Genomic DNA, 24152 nt, shown 5'->3' with positions numbered 1-24152 from the left:
CCAGGATGGAACTGATGTTCTACAACTCACACAAGATGATGAAATAACTAGGTTTGTTTTTAGTCTCAGTCTTGAGCTGAACTAGTCTTGGTCTTGACTTGGTCTTGATACTCTCTGGTCTTGGTAGTGACTTGGTCTCGGTTTAGGGGGTCTTGACTACAAGGTATAATGGGCAACTTTTTACTTTTTTCTAAGTAGCGGACTGTGAGACTGCTGTCATTGCACTGCTAAAATGCGTCTTATGCCGGCAAAAATGCATGCTTGTGTGTTACTGATCGTAGAGATGATGCTGTTGCACGATGATGGTTTTATGTTCAACGCAGTGGTCACTGCACCAGCCAGTTGCAATGTCCAATAATGATCCCATCAATTAAGAAGAAATATACCAACGTGTTGCAACAGCCTGGCGTCTCACGTGACGGTATCTTTTAAAGAAATGGTTGAGACTTTAGTTTTTTAAAGTAGGTTAATAAGAAAATGTATTTGAGTTTGAGAAAATCGTATTATATAGTATAATATTGGGCTGCGGGAGCACTTAATTTGAAGTATAACAAAGGCTTATTGCTTGCAGAAATACAGCGCTTATCAATGTTGTCATTCCGCCCGTATTACATATTATTACTGCTAAAGTTTTTTGAAACCTTAACTTGCGGTTAGTTTTGAATGAGAAGAAGAAAATGAGAAAATCTCGAGAGGATTCTAATGCAAATGTATCATTTCCTGTGTGAAATAATACGAGCCACATTAAAACTTCCTTCAAGTTAAACTCCCTGACAGAAATTACTATTGACTTGCAAATCAAACACTAAGCCCAAGACACCCAATCTCATCCAGAAATAGAGGATTCCGCGAAAGAGGGAGGGCGTTTGGACATGGAAAAAGGGGAGACAGATGGGAATGGAAAGAAGCAACAGACGGAGGGAGAGGGAGACAAGAGAAAAGTGCAGCGAAAGAAGAGAAAGACACAGCCAAAATAGTGAAAGGGGGGGGGGCATGTAAGGCAGAGTAAATTAGAGGGAGAAGAAGTGACAGAGGAGTGGATGCAGACAAAGAGGAGGAGGAGGGATAATTAGCCACAGTCTAGCAGCCTGACAGATCTGTTAGACCACTTTAGCTCTCATCCACTAGTGGTGGGTACTTCATTACCCGCCTGTTTTCTCCCCGTCCTCCATTTTTCCCTCAGTTTGTCTTTCCCTGCACCTTTCGCAGTCCGGCTGTATCTCCCATCGCTTCTCCTCTCCCTCCTTTACTCATAATGCACACTGGATAGTCTTTAGCATTAACATGATGGATGAAAAGCCCTCGTTGGCTTGTTAACTCCACATAGGAGGGTGTCTCCAGAGACGGGGAAAATACATAGATGTCTAATAATGTCATTAGAGAAAAGTCTCCCTGCTCGTGTTCATGATAATTAAACTAAATTGTGGTTGTCAGAAAAAGGTACATCCTGTGATGAAAGTGCTTTTAATTGGTATACAATGTGTAAGCAGTAATTAAAGAAAAGGGTTTTAAAGACCTGCCAACAAATATGTGCTTTGTTATCCAAAGCTTGGACACACTCAGAACTTCATTAATTTTTTTTGTACACCTCAAACAGGAGCTGTAATACGCTAACAAGGCGGAAGACATGCGCAGGGGACCGAACTGCAACTGCAGCATCGCTAATGCAATTTAAATTTAAAGTTTAATACTGCAAACAGTCAAATAAAATATATATTCTGCAGGAGAATGATGAACCGCCTACATTTAGACCCAAAAGCCATGTAAGGTGTTTCTAGTAGGCCTTGAGGCACCGTTGCTGGCCTGATTACATCATAGTCATGAAAATGACCGCATCAGTTTTGGTTTTTCACTCCCCCCCCCCAGCAGCTCATTCACAAAAACCTGTACATCTGTGAAAACACAGGAGCCTGCCGTGAGGGTGGAACCCCGTTTCACTGAGGCTGACGAAGTTACACACAGGCTCAAAAATAGACACAGTCGGTGCCACCCACGTGAGATATATTTCAGTTTTGAAGCCTGTCGTCGCCTAGCAACGGCGCTGCGTGTGTGGTCTGGTGGGTGCACGGTAATTACAGGTGTACGGCTTGCAGCACAGACTGTAAATATATAAGTGCAAACTTTTACGCCTGGCACAAAAAGTAGTCCTTTATGACTGTTGCGTGCGAGGTTTTTACGGTTTCCATGGGAACATGTGTTTCTCTCATCTTCTGCATTGAGCAGTTTTAATAACACTCCGTGCTCATTACACTTATGGAAGAAATGCAAGAATAATTGTGCATGCTTTGTCTGTGTTTGGCTGGTTTTGCCAACTGAGACAATGCGCCCCTCCCCTCTCTCTTGCTGTCAAGTGGACTTGCAGCACTGTCTTCCTAATTTATGGTGGGACATTTTCATTAGGCCCTCAATGGCAGGTGTGCGCGGTGATGAGCGTCACATTTGATTAGAGCTATGCAAGAAGCTGACCTGTGGAGAAAAAAGGTTAGCTATGCTTGTCAAATTTTATTAGCGGAGAGGCCGTCTTTGTAGCTGGAGCCGAGAAAAATGAGAGATGAGATGAAAGCGGAGCGAGAAAACGAGAGGCCAAAGAGCAGGGATGTGAAGCCTGGTGAGAAACGTGTTGTAAAATGCACCACGGGGATAAGAAACGGGAGACCAAGGTGAGCTCGAGAGCTAAGTCAGTGACACGTCGGTTCCCGGATCGCCGCCACGGTTCAAGTAGTGGCATGAGAATTACATGCCTCTAAGTTTACCTGACATTGTGGCAAGGTAGAATTCCTAAATCACTTTGGACAGGCTTGACTAATTATTGAAATAATCCAGGACAAAGCTACGTGATCCATTTGATGGTGATTTGTTGGGTCATGTTGCAACACGTGAACGGTGTAGATTTCTTTTTTCCTCATTTTTCATTTTGGCATGGCTCAGAAGAGACGGATATATCCCCCTATAGACAGAGGCAGCATGAAAGAGGACACATTATATAAAGAGACTTTCCTTCTTTTTTTTTTTGCCAGCAGAAAAATAAATCCTGTTATTTCTTTTTTTTTTTAATTCCCTGCCATGGATTCAGTTGTCGGACAGCATCTGCCTGAGGAAAAGCTGAAATAAATACTCCCTTGAAAACAGCATGTCATTAGTGTAGGCTGTATATTAAGCCCTGCTTGTCGTCTTTTAAGTGTATTTTATCAGCGTTCTCTCCAAGCAATTAAAATGCTACTTCTTTGCATTCCAGCAGCTTCCAGCACATCTTTTTTTATTCTATTTAATTCTTTTTCCTTTGGTCTGTAGTCTTTTACATAGAGGGAGCGCACTGTTACTTCAGGCTCGTCTTGTTAAGTTAGTTTTGTTACTTCGGTGTTCTTGTTTTACAACTAAAAACGGATTTATATGGAGTGTAATGCACTTGCATTAGAAGATAGAGATTGATCAGTTTCAGATTTCCATGTAAAGGTCAGAGCGTCAAGGGGAAAAAGATAATAGTCCTGTATCAGGGGCTGCCAATTAAGCGAAACGCTTAATTCTGATTATCTGATTATCTTTAAGAATTCAAATCTCTTAAATCCAAGACATGTGCAGCAATAAATAATGTGAAATTATTCCTGTACAGGTGATTATTTTGTTAGTCAAAGTCACTTGAGCATTACTGACACTCGTGACGGTGCTTTCTTACATCTGAAAGTAGGATTTTGTTTTCATCGCTCATCCTTTCCTGCAAAACCTTTAGAATACAGTAAAACGTGTTGGAAAGTGATGTTTATACTCGGGGACTCTCAGCCGAGCCCTCGGCATGTTCCCAGCAGTTATCCTGCATTAGAGCTCGTCTGCCTGATGGTGAGATGTTTGCCTTCACAATTAAATTCTCCTTTACTCACAAGCTACAACCCAAACCATGATTAATCCACTCCCGTGCTTTTGGGTTGAGTTGGGGATGAAAGCCTCGTGTTTCTACAAATATGTACGTTTAAAAGATTCATGAAGACAATCTTTCATCTTCAAATGTTTTACCTTTTGGGTAGCAGCTCTAACTTTTGCTATCTGCTGCATCGCTTTCTTACTTTATGTAACACTTATAAAAGTACAACATTAAAGACTGCTATTCCAGGCCTCATCTGGTGGAAATTCTTTACTAAGACTTCAAGGTAGATCTGTAAGACAGTAATAACCATGGCCCTATAAAAAAAGAGAGAGCTGTACATTTCCGTACATGGCAAAATAAGTTTTAACTGAGAAAACTCTGCTTCAGTCATTTATTTTAAGCCGGTAGTCTAAACTTCCCACCTCCACACACTGACCAGGCACTTTGATTGTACAGATTCGCAGCATATAAGCAAAGAGAAACCTGCCAGCCGGAGCTGTTTTCTCCTTTTCCTTCCCCCAGTGTGTTTTGCTTAAATCAGCCGGCCACAGAGAGAACAAGTCACCAAGCCAGCCAGCGGCGGTGCACGCGTCCTAATTAGCCTGCCCTCTCACTGGTTAACGCCACAGGATCGTTGCTTTTCTCGCGCATTATTTCTTCCGACTTTCATGTAATCAAAAGTTTTAGCCTCATTCCAGTTCCCCAATTCTGTCGTTTTTATTCCTTTTTCTAAGTTTTTCTTCCATCTCAGTCTTTATGTTGTTTGATTTTTGCTCTCATTCTGTCTCTTTTTTGCTGCTATCTCATCCTCTGTCTCTCCACCTTCATCCTCCTCCACTTTTCCCTCTTCCAGTTACTCTTCTATTTAGTTATAATACAGTTAAATGTTGTAAATTGGCACTTAATGGATATATCGATTAGTTGTATTCTGTTGCGTTTACATGAAGCACTTATGTAAAGGTAATGACTATTGAGTACTTGTTCTCCATGCAGTCTGCATCGAGTCAGCGGGGAGAATAGAAGTCTTCTAGCTTAAACACACCTTTTTTTGGGTTTATTTTAAAGCCGTGGTGTCTTTCATTGACCTGCATTGCACTTGTCAATAAAAAATGCAGCGGTTTGTGCCTCAGGCCTGCAGACATGCAAACGACAACACTTATTAGCAGCTCATGTCAACAGCGAAGCCTACCTGACTGAACATGTAAGAGAGGACATTCAAATATATGTGTGTGTGAGTGCATATGCACACACTCGTTTATCCCTTTATCAGTGTTTTGAATTGTCAACTCTTCAAAAGTGCGACTCCGCAAACCTCAGCCCCCCCCCCCTTCTCATGCATCCCCTCACTAATGTTTTATCCAGACTCAGCCTCTGCCTTCAGCGATTAATATGATAATATTTGGCGTTGTCAGTGATGGAGGCCGCGGCGTAATGAGATAATTACAGTGTTGTTTCATTTGGAGAGCGACGCACACGCTCAATCAAAATGGCAGGCCTAATTACAAACCCAGGGATTGGCTAATGGGATCGCTAGAAGAGGGTTATGATAAAAAAAAATAAAAAATTGTAAAAAAAAAAAAAAAGAAAAAAAAGGTCTCAACTTGACGATCTGTCTGTTTTTGAATGGAGGTGGCATGAGGAGTCAGAAATGAGAAAAAATGGTTGAATAAATAATACAAGAGATTAGAAAAGGCCCGGTTGTTGTGGGGTGGAGGGGAGCACAGGTTATTTAAAAGACGTTAAAGTGATCCCAGGAAGTAGTAAACGTAAAAACTGAAGCATCCTCGCTGACATTTAACTGCAGTGAGGAAACTTTTAGACGGATTGATTTAGTGCCAGCAAGGATCCATTGCTGAGGACACGATGGCAACAATTCACAAATATCAGATCGCAGTCACACACACACGAACGCACACTCGGCCAGGTTTTCTTATTAAAGACGGGGGGGTCATGGGAGATACTTAACCACGCATTTCTGTTAATGAACCTCCACTGCTTCTCTGTCTCGCTCCCGCGCTTTGTCCTCTTCACTCCATTACGGTCAATATCCGCCTGCGGGTCAGGCCATTAGGACGAGAGGTCCGACATATGTTTCATGCAGTGTTTGTGCGGGGGTAAAAGCCCTCCAGCTCCGCGGGGCCGACAGTCATTCCAGTTATACAGATACAGACGTAGGATGGAAAAAATTTGCTCTTTTGTCCTTGTATGACTCTTTTCAGGTCTGATTTTGGAGGATTTTCATGCTGCGTGCGTCACCTGAGGGCGAAATGAGCATCATATCAGTGTCAATATTAGATACCTGTTTCCACTGCAGCCAGTAAACACAGATAAAAGACGGCACTGTGTCGTAGTTCGGGAGCACGTCCTGAGGGATTGTGCTCGCTCAGGCGCGGCGTGCTCGTCTGCCGCGAGGCTGCACGTTTGTTTATGTAAGCTCGGTAGTTGAAGGCGCGTGTATCTTATCTCACTGAGGTCCAGTGAGCATGATGATGTTTCTTTTTAAGTTTCGTCCCCATTCTGTCCTGTTCTTATCTTCTCACTTAATTCTTTCCCCTGAAATATTCCCCGTGTTCACCTTTCGGCCTCCGCAGAGGTCTGGTTCAGCTCGATCATTTCGGTGTTGACATGTTGATAGATCTGTTGTGCACTTTAGCGAAGGATAGCACCCCATTTCTCTCCATGACTTTCAAGCGGGAAAGCTCATCCATCAAATGCTTTATGCGGTTTTTTCCCTCCATCCTGGCTTTCTGTCAGCTTTGCAAAAGTTTATTTCAGACTCTGATGTCTTTGCGGATATTATCTGGCTGCTTGCCAGTCTTCTGTGGTGTCGGGGGTTGCCACGGTGATGCCAAAGACTACTGCTGGATTCAGTACAGTGGATAATATTGTCTCTGGTCTTGTCCAGCTGTGTTGATGCCACCTCCTCTGTCCCTCTGCAGTGACCACCGTCCCCAGCGCCGGGACTACCAGCAAGGCCGCGTCGCACCACTTTACGAGGAGCTAGAGGCAGCACGACGCCGCGTCCTGGACCACGACCCACACAGGGTGAGTCTTCACATGTCTGCAGAGGAAACACACTTTTTTATTTAATTTTTTCTTTTTTTTTTAACCCCCTTTTTCATGTTTTAGTAATAGCAACATTGTCCTGAAATCCCCCACTGTACTAGACGCCTCTCTTAACCAAGCCGCGCTGCTAAACGTCCCTGAACCCGCATCGATCCAGCCCGAGGAATCATTTCATTTACCTCTGTACACTCGCAAACTCAGCATACTCCGGCTGGAAATCAATAGTCATTTATCACCCATTTTAAAATAGGATTTTTTTAATAGTGGGCCCAGAGATGCAGAAAATCCCACTTTGATCCAACCTAAAATATCTTACCTGCAGAGATTTGCAGCTGCATTTGTTAGGTTTCAGAGATGTATCGGGTGGATTTGCCGACGGCGTCACCGATCCGCCGACACGACCCGCTTCCTGCTGCACTCACTTATTGCAGTTTGTGTTTATTGACCAGTGAAGCCTGTGGATCTGCCTTCATGAGGCCTGAACATGCACGCGCTCAAGTCACAGCCGGTGCCAAAAAACTCTGATCCAATTAAACCGCAGCAAACATTCAGCACAGGAACTGATCAGATTGTTATTTTTCATCCCAACCCAAAAGAAAAGAAAGACAGCGGTGTCCACGGTACAAACCTGTGGTAGGTTCCTCCCCTGAGGAGTCCGATAATGAAACACTACACCCACAATCACACACTTGTGCTCACTCGCAGAAAAAACGCCAAAACAGTAAAACACCAAAGAAATTATATTGGGTGCATAAATCTGACAACGGTCCTTGTGTTGTTCAGAATTGAATACAGATTTGCACAAAAGCGCATGAGAAACTTCTAAAATTTAAATACTCAAGTATAAATCTCACATTGAAACGCTAAAGCAATCAAAGAGGAGCGTCCTGCTGTAATGGAAGACATAAGCAAGTGGTGCTGATGATGGAATTATCAGTGATTCACCAGGATATTACTTCACATTTACCTCCTATCTCTCCCCGTGGTACGAGAGGAGAGTAAATGCAGGCCACTCGAGGCGCGTGTTTGCTCTCTCACGCCGGCCTTGTTTGATCAGCCTTTTAGCCGTCACCTCCAGTGCGCCGCGCTGCTCTTTTATGCTCTTCTAGGTCCGTAGCCTTGGATGGTTAAAAAGGTTTTCCAGGCTCTCCACACAAGGCCAGGAGCTCCATTTTCCCACTCTGAGTGGTTTGTGTGTGTTTGAAAGGGAGGAGTGTGTGTCTACATTTGCTCTCCTGAGTGAGAATAGCTCAGGAGAGACTAAACTGACATAAACAAATCCAGGGAAGAAGGACTGCTGGTGCAGTATCTATTCACGTCTGTTTAGTCTCCGAGCGGCTGTCCGTCTGCATGATGTGATCTTTGTGACGTTACGTAGGTGTCTGTTTCTAAGTTTTAGCAGTCAATCAGAACTGACCTCACATCCCTTCTTTATCCTCTCCTCTAACCTCCCTCTGAGTTTCCATCCGTCTCTAATTTGACCCTTCTCCCATGTTCCCCGTCTGTGGATAGGTCACCATGGTAATTATGCCAGTCACACCGTCCCACTCGCTCTCTTTTTCTGTAAATGCTAATGATAGGTTCCCTGTAATGTCTTGATGGCCAATTAACCCTCAAAGAAACACGGGAAGTTTCTTTTCATAGACTTCTTTGTTCTATATGACGACTTTGGAAGAGTTTTTCAGTCCGGATTGAGAACTTTGCCGTAAGAACGGATCATTTCAGCATATTCTCACATGAATTAAGGAAAAGGTGTATTTAAGAGAGTCAATTCAAACATTTTAATTTAAAAAATACAGGAAAACAGTGCAAAGATGTTGGAATAAGGGCAATTACTAATTAACTTGTATCTTGAAAGGCAAGTGAGGCAGACTATAACCGAGATGAGATGAGGTTCTAGGTTGCTGGTGGAAACTGACTGAAATTGGGTGGAATGTGTTTTTTTTTTGTGTGGAGAAAGTGATTTCACACACAGACCTGCACTTTAGTGCAGCATTCCTTAATTACAGTAATGATTTACAGCCATCTCAGAGTAGTTACATGTCTGTGGCGAGTGGAGTTGGTTAATTTTGCTGGGGATTGCTCCGTTTTCTTGCCCTGCAGTGACCATTACATGACATCAATAATATTCCCAGAAAAATGCAGCCGTAATTTACTTCCGACAACACTGACCTGCAGTCAGTTCCTGGAGAGTTGCCAGAATCTCTAATCTATTTAGTTAAACTTAACCTAATATTTAAATATTTCCTCTACTTGAAATTGCATTTATATTTTTTGGTGCCTGAATAAACAGAATTAAGTCCCCACAACATAAAACAATACCCAGCCCATGCAAACAAACAGGCAAACACATTAAATCATGCATCTTATCTCCAGCTCATTACACTTTAGGTCATAAACAACAGCGCCGGCACACGCGACACTTTAATGAACATAGAAATCATAGGCCGCGCCGCACTCTGCAACGCACTTGATCGTCGCGAAACACACACGGAGCGGCGCTCGCACAAGTCCAGATATGACTCGTCATCCGTCGCGCAGCTGCTTTTTGTACTTCTCTCTAATGTTGTGTGCGTGGACATCCATCACCTTGATGATATTTTAATGTCACATCCTCAGGCTGTCTCAATCTTCCCCCCCTGCTCTCAGTCCCCCCCCCCACACACACACACACATCGGCCATCACTTCATAAATAAACCCCCACATCATTAAGTAAACACGCACCCGCCTGTCACGGTGATAGATGGCCTACACACACTTGCAGGCTTACACACACACACACACACACACACACATATAAGCATTGGTGATCTGCACGGGGTGCATCATGCCCACTGGCTAAACACCCCCCGACAGGGTTTAATACCACAGTTATAATGAATGTCACTTATTCATCGGTGAACTTGGACTGATCTTTCAGAAAAACACTTTAATGTTGGAACAATAGTGAGGAAGCAGGTGTAAGTGGCAGATTTCCCGGTGAGCCTGGAGGCCCCTCTGCGCTTTGATTTGTAGCATGTTGACTGGCTCCTCTTGTGTCTTAGTGACGGCCATCCCTGCTCCCTCTACATTCACTCCTTCATCCAGAGCTACTCCCTCTACCTTCACTCCTTCATCCAGATCCTCTACCTTCACTCCTTCATCCAGATACTCTCCCTCTACCTTCACTCCTTCATCCAGATACTCTCCCTCTACCTTCACTCCTTCATCCAGATACTCTCCCTCTCCCTTCACTCCTTCATCCAGAGCTGCTCCCTCTCCCTTCACTCCTTCATCCAGATACTCTCCCTCTCCCTTCACTCCTTCATCCAGATACTCTCCCTCTACCTTCACTCCTTCATCCAGATACTCTCCCTCTACCTTCACTCCTTCATCCAGATACTCTCCCTCTACCTTCACTCCTTCAGTAGTGGTAGCTGCCACAGAAGTGAGGTAGCCCAATTCATCAAGACGTGAGGGGAACTGAGAAAAATGAGAAGACTAAGAGCCAGAAGGAGAATTGAAGTGACAATAAGAACTTCATGAAAAGGGATAAAAACTGAATTTTAGAGCCTGACAAACCAACACAACGGGGACAGTCTAAGTGCTGAAGACCCACTGCTTTGTATGCCTTGGAAGTTTACCTGCTCTGTCGCACTTGGCTCACAGTAATGAGTGGTTGAGTGACTTGTGTGGACCTTGATGATGATCCATTCATGTGGGCGGTGGGTCTGGAGGACCTGGATGGAGGAACACTGCTTCGGGGGGGAAAACGGGAAGAAATGGCACATCTGAAAGTGGGAGCTGGATTGGCAGGACGAGGAAACAGATGGATGGAGGAACTGACTGGCATGAGAGAGTAAACGAACTGAGAGCAATGGCGCTTCCTTCAGATGGTGAAATGCAGTTCAGTTGGTCTCCGTGGCTTGAAAACTGAATCAAATATCGGCTCTGGTGGAGTTTCCTTGAACGTGCTCCTCACCAAAGATCCAACAGCTTCAAAATCCACACTCATTTTCCATCCTCTCCCAACTTGGGAGCCTCTTTCCGTTGCATATTCTCTGTATAAATGGAAAACATAAGTTCTGGCTTCCAGCCAATGAAAACATTTCATTTGGGATAAAGCAGTAAACAGTATGGTTCCGTCATTGGCTGATGGTGACATTGGCTGCGAGCCACCAAGCAGTCTGATTTAACAAAACACACACATACACAGAATTACCCCAGGAGATTTAAGCAAGGCTCCAAATGAGTGTTGTCATGTCTACTTTTAATTCACAAGGATGGACACATATCTCATCCTGCATCCCAGTTTTTTAAACAACCAAGCAGAAAAGCATTAACTGTGAAATATGAGCTGGAAACAGAAGTTGTTGTCAGGGTGCATAGATCTTATTATTTAATAGCACTGCTGCCTGAGAGTTGTTTGTCTGCAGTTAAAAAGTTATTGTTCCTATAATTCCCTGCTGGCTACGCTGTCAGAAATCAAACAAATGGATCAGCCTTATGACCTGGAGGAAGTTGGACTAAGGTCTTTCTTTGGGTCTTTGCTAAAGATACCTCTTTTTTTTGGGGGGGGGGGGGGGGTGGGGGGGTTATTATCTTTCTGATACCAGCTCCAAGAGCTTTGGGTATCAGCTGATACCAGATTAAACCGTTTATGTATTCCTGGGTGTTTCCAACATGGGAAACTGAACTGTGGCTCCAGATGGTTTGTCATCTAAAACAATGAAGGCGTTAGTTTTATCCATCATCGTTTCTCCAGATGTTTCCATCTCTCCATCCTCTGCTCTATCCTGGTCAGTTCATTTGCAACTTCTCCTAATGAATGTTGAAAATCTTGATTTGTAAAGAAGAGGAACTGGAAGGAGTGAGTGAGTGGGAGGCTGAGATGAAGGTTTGTGCATAAGGAAGAAGGTGGGAAAGAGAGCAGCTGCTCTGAGGGTGTTTCTCTGAGGGAGGCAGCACTAATGTTAGTCTAATGTTACTGTTAATCAAGTTAGCATATGCCCCTTGTGTGTGTGTTTGTGTGTGTGTGTGTGTGTGTGTGTGTGTGTGTGTGTGTGTGCGCTTGCTTGCTTGCATGCATGCATGCATGCGTTTGCATGTATTGAGGTGCACCTGCATGATTTTAATGAGGTCGGACTCACTCACTCGTTTCTACTGCTCTGCCCTTCCTGCTTTTTTCCAATTATATACACAGAAATACACAAAATCCTCCAAAGAAATGTTTAAATTTCTTGTTTCAGCAACCAAGTTGAATAAAATCCGGCCTTCTGTTTTTCTCACGGGTATTATTTAGTTCCTAACACACCTGTGCAGCCATCGAGGACCGCACGATGCACATGTTCAAACCAACAGGCGCGTATATTTGGACATTTTATAACAGACTTTTAGGAGGTAACACACCACGAACACACACATTTGACCATGAAAAGGCAACATCTACACACACACACACACACACACACACACACACACACACACACACACTCACACACATGAAGTCGCTCAGTCATCAAAGGGCTGCAAACCTCAGCTTTGGCCAAACCGAAGCTGTTTTCAGAGTTCATGTCTCAGCGGGAGGTTTCTGCCAAATCCGTGCTGGCAGCTCATACCCACTCAAACGTTTTTTTTTCTTTTTTAAGAAAAAAAGCCCATAATTCAGTCATTACAAGAAATCCAGCCCCCTGATCCTGGTTGCCTCCCCGAGATCGCCCTCTGAACACACGCCGCAGACTTCTCTGATGCACACTCCCCAAACAGTGGAGCGCGCGCTGATTAAAAGGCTGCTGGTCCCGGACTCGGCGGAGCAGGCTGCTGTTGTGGCTTATAAAAATTACACGGCACAAGTCGGCGCTGGGATCAAGCTCCCCAGAATAACTCTTAGAAAGCTACCGTTTGACCAACCACTGGAAAACAGGCTGAGAGAAAAGTCTCTGTTAATGTCGGTGGCGAGGTGATAATTATGAGGTATAAGTCCCTCTGCAGGGATTGTCCCTACTTATTGGGCATTTAGTCTTGTATTCAGTCTTCATTTCATTCTTTTCCAGTGAGGTGAGATAATTCTATGTTTTGCATTGCAAATGTAATTGCTTCTTGCACCAATACCTTGAAAGAAGTAAGGCATTATCGGGAAATGATTGCTCATGAATATTCTCTAAACAAATTGATTTCCCTCCTTTAACAAGTGAAATTGCCTCGCAGTGTTTGGGTATTGTTTGCACATGAAAAGCCTTTAAACCCACATCAATATGTCAGCTTTCTTCTCTGACGGAGAACAGCAGCTTCTGTCAGCCTGAAATAACTGGGGCTGATTCCGGTCGTAGCTCCTTCACGGAAAAAGAGAGAGATAAAATATTCAGTGGAATTTCCGGGCCCACTTTTGCAGCTTCAAACCGTCCATCTGCTGGACATGCAGTAATGTTTACGGACAGACGGAGGAGGGGATGACGTGTTTTGCCTTTGGGTTGATGAAACCAGAGACGGAAGACATGTAAAATTCACCTTGGCCTCCAAAAATACCTGTTTCAGTGGAAGCGGTTAATGTTTCTATAGTGTCCTGCCTGTTATTTGCTCTTTCTCTCACTCTTGGGAACCGATTATGAAAGTGAACATCTCACCCACAGCTATCAAAGTTTTCACGCATGTATGTTGCACCTTTCTCCTTCTTTCGTTGCAAATCCACAATGAGCGATTCCACGCACGGCCGTTCCCTCTGTCCTTGTCTCTCCGGCTCTTCCCCAAGGCTTCACAGTCTTCCACCATTCGTTTCTCCTTTTGTTTCAAGTCACTTCATTCCAATGCTGCGCACCTCTCCATCTGGGCCCAGGAAGGCCTACGGGGACTTATTTGGTGTCTGTCTTTATCCCCACAGCTTGTCTTTGGCCTACGGGCAAACTGCAGAGTGTGATCCGTCTGCAAGTTGAGAGTAATCTCCCATTCTCGTCCCTACCCCTGCACGTTTTTCACTTCAAAGCCCTTCGCTGCACCCTGTGTGGATCTGTGACGAGGAGGTCCGGGCCATGACGGCTGCTTGTTTGTCTCGTTTCTTGTCGGGGTCACCCTTCATCCATCCTACCAAAAGAGGACTGTTCAGTTAAGCTTATAGTCTCTCTCTTTTTTAATTATTCTCAAAGTTCACAAGTTTTGCAAACAAGTTGGTATGAGATTTATCTTTTCTTATTTGACAGGAAGACACATTTTTGAAGGTTTTTCTGCATACAGTAAATATAAAATTCGCTTCACTTTACCAAGACTGACTTGAACATGAAACATGTGTTTTCATCATACGGAGAAGTTTTCATAAAATCTAGGTTTCCTTCAGTTGAATATGCTTCATAAGGAAAAGCACTGCCAGCAGCAAGCTTTTAGGCAAAGATGCCCCTCGGGCCCGTCGGCTGAGGGGGCTGAAAGCTTCTGCAAGCACTGCTGTCTGCGGAGAAAGAGGCATCTATGGTAGTTAAACTACAAGAGAGAAATGAAATGAAGTGTCCTCTATGTAGAGGTTGTATCTCTGTTTCTAAAAGTGTGTTTCCACTAGTGGGAGTTCTGGGTAGATTTTACAGGGCCGGAACAGGAGCAGCCCCTGTAATGTGGCCTTCAGGGACCTTTACGGGGCCAAAAAAACGCCCAGGAGTAGGAGAGGGCCGTTTTCGGCCTAGAGGGGCTACCTGGTGGGTGGTCTCTGCTGATTGGTTATTTAAAAAGCAGGAAATTAAGCTCAGCCCTCTCACATGACCTTAACTCACATGACCACACATCATTTAAGCAGTTTGTGTACATTTGATGAAGTTGGAGATTACATGAAAAAAACTATGGATGGACCGATGAGCCGGTTCATGTTTTGCTGTCATATAACACCAATATAGAGGTCCGGCGGGAGGGTTCTTTTAATCTCAATTGCTACAATTGCGTTATGTTGAGAAAAAAAAAAAAAAAAAAAGCAAGTAGCATCCGTTGTTTACGTGTCTTCTCCTGCAAAAAAATGCACATTATCGCCACCTGGTGGTTGGTGGTGGTATTTTCATGTCAAAGCTTCTTGCGCGGGGCCACAGTGTTGTGGAAACACGCCGGCAGATTTACCCTGAACTCCCGCTAGAGGAAATACGCCTTATCACTGAGTTGTGGTTGGTTCCTCTGAGCCACCATGAACAACTTGAAATAGGCAACACAATAACTAGCAGAGCACTAGTCACCCTGATCAATATGTTATTGTCCTTGTTTCTGTGCTCTCTGAAGTGGAGATGCTTTATGTCACCTCGTTAGCTCATTCAAGACATCAAAGGGCTTTATATCCGAGTTAAGTCTCGTGAATAACATTGCCACCCTACCAGCTGTAAGCTGACTAACAAAGAACGGTGCAAGAACAGAGGGAGCTGAGCCTTTAAAGCCGGTGCAGCTGACTCGGAGCTGCTGCAGTTGCATCAAAGCATCTTTGGGTCAAACAGATCAACCTCATGACATTTGGAGACATTTGATTCACTCATCAAAGGGTGGATCGCTGGAAGTGGCGGCAAATTGAAGTCTGAGGCTAGAAAACAGAGGCAGTGGACTGTTAAACATGCTCTGGAGAGGATGGTACCATTTAAGATCACAAACTCATGACTTGGCAGTTCTAGAGAAGGGGGTGCTCTCTTAGTGAGTTTCCATTACCGCAAAACCTAGATATCGCAAAGAAAAACCTGAAGTGGAAACACCTAGAATTAAAAAAATAAATAAATAAGTAACTGTCAACAACCCTTCCACACTTTCATGAGGTGGTTTTTCAGACGTGTTGATAGTTTAGTTTAGCGCTAACGTGTAATGGAAACGCCTTTATCACATTTGCATGTCTCCAGTATCACTGGATGTGACTGAGTCGCTCATTTGACCATTTGAATGATCATCCGCTGCCTTCGTTTTCAGTGGACTGTTTTTGCAACAGCGGTGGCGGCAGTCGCAATAAAAGTCTCGTATGACGAGAGTCTAAGAGAATTATGCTCATTTGCACAGCACCGCTCAATGGAAACATGCCCAAGCGCCCTCGAGCAGTATTTGTTTTGCCAAAAACATATGATGGAAATCAACCTTGTGAGGCTTTTTTGTGTGTGTCAAAACTGTAAAAACTGGCAACATTTCAATGCTTTGGGTTCCGTGACTCTTGAACTGAAACTCTAGCACCTTTTCCATTATACGGTTTTCAACTCACCTCGCCTCGGTCTGGACCTCCGTGTTGCCAATATCCGCTGTAAAGTAAATATATTGCAGTTGCTGTTGCTGGGTTTTAAATATGGCGGATGAGAAGGAGTTGCTCTCAAGACTCATCAAAGATGTTACTTTCTGGCCAATTAGAGGTGATGTTGTATTTTCAGCCGGACCTACCTTGGTTGAAACCAAATAGGTGCAAAAAAAGCAAGTACAGACCGGTACTATCACCTTGTGGAAAACCCTTAAAACCGAGCCGAGTGATGCTAGTGGAAATGACCTCGTCTGTGGCATTTCCCTCGGAGCTGAGAGGCACACGAGGCGTGTTTGGATGTTGTTACAGTGAACAGCAGGGACACAAACAGACCCACAGAGGGAGAGGGGAACAGGGACACGGCCCCTCTTTAAACACCCCATGGCCGCTGCCATGGCCACACATGCAGACACACATGGAACAGGTTAAGGATGCATGTTGCTAATGACAGACGTGGTTTCAAAGTCGCTCGTTTGGCTTGGTGGCCCTTGATCAGCAGTTAGATTAGCATGGCATTTAATAGTCTGTTTACAGTCTGGATAACCTCAGATGAGCCCGGCTGCATTAACCGAACACCATCACACTAGCTCTTGTTAGCCACACACCAGCTTGCTGTTTTCTATACTTGCAGCAGTGAAATCAGTCATTTTCACAAACTGGATAAATTGGATTTTTTTTCCCCCGGTGTCTTACCTCTGATACGTGTGAACGCATTCAATTTATTTACAGTTTATGTAAACAGTTTAAACCAGAGAGAATTAATTCAGGTAGATAAAAGGATGGAGCCTTAGCAAATTACCTTGCATTGTAAATGTAAAAACATTATGCAGCCAATGGAAAAAGCCTTCTTCTCCTCTATTCTCCTCACATGGAGAGATTAAACCACAATGCACACCTCACGGAAGTATGAACCCGATTGTATGTAAATGTAAAAAAAAAAGGTCAAAAGTTGAGGCCTAAACAAACACCAACACTGAGGACGATTACGGGCAGATTGGCCCATTACCTCGATAGACTGCATTCCACTTAGAGTGTGTGTAACCCTCGGTCCCCCGTGTCTGTCTGGGTTTGTGTGCGCGTGTCTATGTGTACCATCTGCTGCTAACGAGCTCGGAGAAAGCCGGGTCCAGGTGTGGGAGTGTTTAGTGTACACTGGAGGGCAAGTCGACCTCCTGTTTGAGATCTACACACACAAAGTCTCTTAATTCGACATAATCTCGTGTGCCGACGGGTTCGACTTGACAAGCAGGAAAGTGCTGCTTTTAGGTTTGTGAGTATAAATGCGGCTGGTCATAATGCCTATGAGCCGGTCTAACAGGACCCGGGACGGGTTCTTTCCCCTGAAACAGCTCCTGTAAGCAGGGGTGTGAAGACCTGGTTGAAAAGGGAGCTTTGGTTCTGTATCCACGTGGTATTTTGATTTAAAGTTTGCCACCGGCATTTCGTGAAGACTTTGGGAAATCGTTTCAACTTAAAAGGGCTTAATATGTCTCCTTTTGAAGAGACGTGTCACTAATGTGATTAGAAGGCGCAGAAGGGTCTCAGTTTTACTCACGCTCGATCCACACTGGATTATTAGAAATGCACGGTTATGTCTACATTACATAGAAAAAGCTTGCTCTGGCTTATTTTTCTTAGATGAGAAAGCATTCGTTTGTTGTTATGAGAAAGAAAGAGAGAAGGGCTAAGATATTAGATGTAGCTCGCTTGGATATGTTCGAGGCATTTGCTGGAAACTTGTTGATGCTGCAGCTCTGTGTCTCGCTAGCTATTAAATGTTGTCGTGTTCTTTCTATATTTCTGCATTTCAAACGGTGGCAGCAGTAATTAGAGTCGCTGTAGCTCACAAGTTGCTTTGTTGCTCTGCATTCCTCTGTGCTCGTGCCAAATATTTACAGTTTGTCTGTCAGCTCGCTTCTGTTCGTCTGTCTCTCATTCATTCCATCTCCAGATTGTAAAATCTCTCATTATTATTATTTTCTTAAAGAGAGCGAGTGGAAAGATGTTGAATAGTTTGTGCATCCTGGTGCCAGTCAGTGGCAGGGCATGGGGGAGAGGTTGCCAACAGGAGGTGGGCGTAGGGTGCCTGGCGGAGGCTCCACGCTGAGGAATATGCTTAATTAGCATCCAAGACGGATGGAGGGAGGAGGGAAAGGATGGATGGCAGTACAGGAGGCTAATTATGCCATTTGAAAGGAGATGGAGTAAAGCGCCTCTGAAAATCTTAGCATCTCCGTCAGAGGAAGAAAGCACGGCTCCGGCATTGTGTCAAAGCATTTGGACTCTCATTTGACGCTTATTGTATATATGAACATCAGCAATTAACGGCGCAGCCAAAAGTGCTCCGAGAAATTCATTTCCTGAGCCCTGGCAATGCTTCCTGATGAATGCGACAGCTGTGTTACTAAAGCCGAGTGGTGTGTGTGTGAGTGTGTGTTTCAATGCATCTCATCTGGAGCTGACAAGGAAGAGCTTTCTAATGTGAAAAAATTGAAAAGTGTCATTTTGCTCATACGCACATGCCAAGTATTCCTTCAAAGCCATGGCAACCAGTGAATCGCGGAGCATCCAATGACTTGACACAATAATGTACTTTAGAGGAAAGAAATGTTCAAACTAATTTGATTTTCCTTGATGAGAAATGATTAAAAGCAGCCAAAGCTACTGATTGTAAGGTATGTAAGCAGACGAATGTGAACCTGTGAAGGAGATTTCAGATCTGGAGTTTTACCAAATGACAAACAGGAAGTCCCCTATCATGTTTGTGCATTTATTATGTCCGTCAGTCAGTATCCGATAGAGATATCAGCCTTTCCAAACACACAGAGTACACAGACCCCCGACTGCAGTCATCATGATGTCACCAGGTTCAAGGTGAGGACACGAACTCGCTCTCTCTCCTCCTGGAGCTCTGAAGACGAGGCTTGACCGCTACACTTTCCCTCCAACTGAGGTGAATTTCATCCTGGCTGTTTTTGCCGGTTGCCATGGTGAGACTTGTTTCCACGTGTTTGTTTACTTGCACGCAGCAGCAGCAGAGTTTCAAGGCACGTCGTTTGCCATTGAAGCCGACTGTCTAATTTAGGGGAAATGGGCTTCCGCATGGAAAGCATCCATATGACATCCATCGATAATGTGTGTGTGTGTGTGTGTGTGTGTGTGTGTGTGTGTGTGTGTGTGTGTGCGTGTGTGTGTGTGTTTGAGTTAATAAAGGAGTCATCCAGACTTATGGCTGCAGGCTATTATGTTAATACAATCAATGCACAAAGAATTTCAATCATTTTATCTAAACATGCATTTCCTCCTCCCCTCATCATTTTCTTCCTTTTACCTCCAATCTTTACCCAGCGACATCATACTCAGAAGATTTATTATGCCATGTTCAACACTCATTGAAATATGCACACACACACGGAGAAGGTCTTCCACCTGGGTCCCGGCTTCTCTCTGGGACTAATGCTCCTTTTATGCAGCTCTTTGCATAATGGCCTCCATCGAGCACACACCCACTGCCATCTGAAGACGGAGCATTCACCTCCTAACGTCGTATTAAAACCGCACACAAAGATGCACACCCCTCGGAGCATAATGTCAGCATAAATATACCGTGGGCGCACCAGCACAAACACACTTCATTGAACGAGGCGGCGGCCGTGCCCCGGCCCCGGCTCTGATGTGCTCTCACTTCCTGGCTCCCATTCAGAGACATTAGGGCTGCGCGCATTACGCAGACATGCTAATGATCCCTGGTAATGTGCCACTGCTGCATTGACATGCAGAGTTTGAACTCGTACATACGAGCAGAGGGGAGTAATAGACTAGTCTGGTGGAGAATCATTTAGTTTTGAGCGTGGGTGTGAGCGTGGTGGTATCAAACGCCGTACGTGCGCGGTTGGCTGCTTTGTATCATTTCATAGCATGCATCAAACGTATTATTGTGTCTGTCTAACCCCTGATTACTTCCCCGTGCACACATGCTGCAGTGTTTTACTGCGTAGTGTGTATAATGTGTTAGACAGTAGAGATGTCCATCGAGTAAACAGCCTGTGTTTGTATGTGGAAGCCCAGAACCCAGATGATAGATAATGGAGGCTGTGTGTGTCCTCCATCTCTGTTTCTGGCTGCACCTCCTCCTCCTGCCCTCAGGGACGGCTTGTTTAAGCCCCTTTGTCTCGTTGTAATCTGAGACCATGTCCATTTTTACGCTACTAAATGTGATGTTACATGTTAGCCTTCACTTCATATTACCTCTACATGTTTCATGCTGAGAATAGATGATGATGAAATTAAAAAACTTGAGAAAATATCTTCTAAGTTGTATTAAAGTTGCTTGTGGGCTTTTGGTATCTGTGTGTGTATGTATATGATATTATTTATATTTATATATATATATATATATAAATAAAATAAATAAATATTTTGGACACATCTTCTCATTCAAACAAATGGGGAAGTGTGTCCAAACTTTTGTGTATATGTTTGTGTGTGTGTGTGTGTGTACGTACGTGTACAGGACTGTCTCAGAAAATTTGAATATTGTGATAAAGTTCTTTATTTTCTGTAATGCAATTTAAAAAATTCTGGATTCATTACAAATCAACTGAAATATTGCAAGCCTTTTATTATTTTAATATTGCTGATTATGGCTTACAGCTTAAGAAAACTCAAATATCCTATCTCAAAATATTAGAGTATTTCCTCAGACCAAGTAAAAAAAAAAGATTTATAACAGCAAAACAAAATCAAACATTTGAAAATGTCCATTAATGCACTCAGTACTTGGTTGGGAATCCTTTTGCACAGATTACTGCATCAATGCGGCGTGGCATAACATCTCAGCAATCAGCCTGTGGCATTGCTGAGGTGTTATGGATGCGCAGGATGCTTCAATAGCGGCCTTTAGCTCATTTTCATTGTTGGGTCTGGTGTCTTTCAGCTTCTTCTTCACAATACCCCACAAATTCTCTATGGGGTTCAGGTCAGGGGAATTGGCAGGCCAATCGAGAACAGTAATGCCATGGTCAGTACACTATTTACCTGTGGTTTTGGCACTGTGGGCAGGTGCCAGATCATGCTGGAAAATGAAATCATCATCTCCATAGAGCTTTTCATTAGATGGAAGCATGTAGTGCTCTAAAATCTCTTGGTGCACAGCTGCATTTACTCTGGACTTGATGAAACACAGTGGACCAACACCAGCAGCTGACATGGCTCCCCAAACCATCGCTGACTGTGGGAACTTCACACTGGATTTCAAGCAACTTGGATTTTGCTCCTCTCCAGCCTTTCTCCAGACTCTGGTGCCTTGACTTCCAAATGAAATACAAAACTTGCTTTCGTCTGAAAAGAGGACTTTGGACCACTCTGCAACTGTCCAGTGATTCTTTTCCATAGCCCAAGTCAGACGCTTCTTCCGTTGTCTTGAGTTCAGAAGTGGCTTGACCATGGGAATACGTCCACTGTCTTTGAAGCTCCCCCAAATTCTGGAAGCGACTCTTCTTCACAATGCTGTTAAGGCTGCGGTCATCTCTCTTGGTTGTGCAGCGTTTCCTGCCACATTTCCCCCTTCCAACAGACTTTTTGTGGATGTGCTTTGAAACTGCACTCTGTGAACAGCTTGCTCTTTGAGAAATGTCTTTTTGTGTCTTCTCCCTCCTGATGGAGGGTTTCAATGATGGTCCTCTGGACAGCAGTCAGATCAGCAGTCTTCCCCATACTTGTGATTTAGTTTACTGAACCAAGCTCAGTGTTTTTCCAGGCTCAGGAAACCCTTGCAGGTGTTTCAAGTTAATTAGACGATTCAAGTGATTAGTTGAATACCCTACCAGTATACTTTTTCACGATATTCTATTTTGAGATAGGATATTTGAGTTTTCTTAAGCTGTAAGCCATAATCAGCAATATTAAAATAATAAAAGGCTTGCAATATTTCAGTTGATTTGTAATGAATCCAGAATGTATGACATTTCTGTTTTTTTTAATTGCATTACAGAAAATAAAGAACTTTATCACAATATTCTAATTTTCTGAGACAGTCCTGTATATAATAGTGTTGAAGCTTCTTCTCAGTCAGAAATGGTGGCATACTTCAAGGACAGAGTACAAGTAGAAGAGGACAAGTGTCAGTTGTTCTCCAAGGAGATAAATCTTCAAGAGGTTCTTGAACCTAGAGAAGGATGTTTCTGTTCTGATAGTATTAAGTAGCTCGTCTCACCGTTGTGGATCCGGATACGCCTTGTATTTGGCTTGGCAGTACCGGATAACGGGCCTGAGAAGTGAGCAGGTGCTAAGGAGTTGAGATAGCTGTGGACTCGATGTGCATCCAAGTATTAGTGACAGCCGTGGCTGGTCAGTGGAGCTGAGAGCCTGCAGGAGTGATGTGGCACGCTGCTTCCATCTGCACCATCCTCAGGCGTTTCCCTGTGGACGCCAGCACGTAGAACACCATTGCAAAGGTTGGGGCAACAGAGAACCATGGACTCATACCAAGTGTTTTTATTGATTTTTCTATGTTTTAAGGTGCAAAGATACATCACAAGACCGGTGCAACATTGTCTGAGAGGGATGAATGTTCATCACTCATGGCACCCGGCTGAGATGGGTTTATCGAACCAAATATACGCTAGATTTAAATCAGCTTTGATCAGAGATATTTTAGCTCTGATTACCAAACACATGTTTTGGCTACGGTTCTCTTTTTTTGGATTCACCATCCATGTAGCTAGTCTGACTCAATCCGGGATGTGAAGAAACCTGCAGTTCTCAGACTGACCACTAGGAGCCGACTCCAAAAATGAGTCTTCATTGACCCCCATGTCGAAATGTCAACCTTTCAGCAAAAATAAACCTATTTAAACCCTGGTACGGACAAAAGATAAGGTTTTAGTCTCCACAGCTAGATTTTACATCCGTGATAACCCTGCGGGGATGAATTTTATGTACCTCATCTATCCGTATGCCTATTTTTTTTATTAACTGGGGTTGAGTGAGCAATGTAATTTCCTACAAACATGGTACTGTGCAGTAAGACGAATATGCCTCAAAAGCACTCTTGATTAAAAAAAAAAACCTGTCTGTGACGTCGAACCCAACCAGTGGGCTTTGTCCAGTTCCTCGTACTGAGATTCATGTGCTTATGTCACACCAGGTGTCGTAATTTTTTGTTTCCACTGAAAGTGTGATGTTTGAGACGGTGTGACATTTAACAGCTTATTTTTTTTTAATTATCATTATTTACTCTCCTGCTACTTCCAGCGAGGCAGATCTGGGTAGAGGGTATGACTGCTCTAACGGGAGACCTTTTTAATGTAAATACTTAGATTGCATGTGCTGTGTCTCCTCACAGATTGCTCCCAGAGGACCTGAATCTCGACCTGAGCGCCATTATGAACAGATAGATCGGCATCACCCCGGGCAACCCAGGTGAGGTCATCGTATATGTGTCCGCATGTGTTTTATTCCTCAAAAAAGGAAATGAGGGGATAACTTGTCGCCACTCCCTCCCTTTGTGTCTCCCGCACTCACACACACAGACACACAAGCAGCGCAGACTAATCCTCTTTGGAGCTTATAATTAAATCTGGAGTGTTTGCCTTGGGAGTGTCTACTCATCCCAGGAATAGGACTGATCAGCTCTCCAGAGAGCAGGGTGCAGGCAGGACGATCACTCTCTCACACACACACACACAGAAGAGGGTTTGGTAGCATGATGGATGTGCATCTTCACGTATGGGTTTCGTGGAACTGTACATTCTCTGTTTCTTTAACCGTGCTCATGTCAGATTACATGACACATGTGCATCTGTCCAGCCTAAACGGGGGTATTCGCCGTCTTTTGGCGCGTAATGGTATGTATGCACATGCCGAGCAAATGGCATCTTCATGGCCCAACAGCTAAGTGGAGCGTGGAGCGGCGAGGTGCGAGGGAAGTGAGAGGAGGAGGAGAAGAGGAGAAGGGGAATACGGGGACGGAGAGGAGGAGTGGGAGAAAGAGAGAACAGTCATTTCACGGGTTATTGCCCCTCCTG

General features: G+C 44.1%; 1 protein-coding gene across 3 annotated transcripts in view; it reads left to right on the top strand.

The window, feature by feature from the left end:
• Positions 1 to 24152, top strand: part of pard3ba (par-3 family cell polarity regulator beta a) — a 136520-nt gene that overhangs the window by 101918 nt on the left and 10450 nt on the right. For all 3 annotated transcript variants that reach the window (XM_061715444.1, XM_061715445.1, XM_061715447.1), the window contains 2 exons: positions 6799 to 6904; positions 23471 to 23547. In XM_061715444.1, the coding sequence (XP_061571428.1) occupies positions 6799 to 6904; positions 23471 to 23547 (183 nt within the window). The remainder of the gene's footprint in view (positions 1 to 6798; positions 6905 to 23470; positions 23548 to 24152) is intronic.

The sequence above is a fragment of the Cololabis saira genome, chromosome 24, assembly GCF_033807715.1.
Source record: "Cololabis saira isolate AMF1-May2022 chromosome 24, fColSai1.1, whole genome shotgun sequence".
NCBI classification, from domain to species: domain Eukaryota; kingdom Metazoa; phylum Chordata; class Actinopteri; order Beloniformes; family Belonidae; genus Cololabis; species Cololabis saira.
The sequence above is the reverse complement of the archived record's forward strand: the minus strand, read 5'-3'. Positions and strand labels throughout refer to the sequence as shown.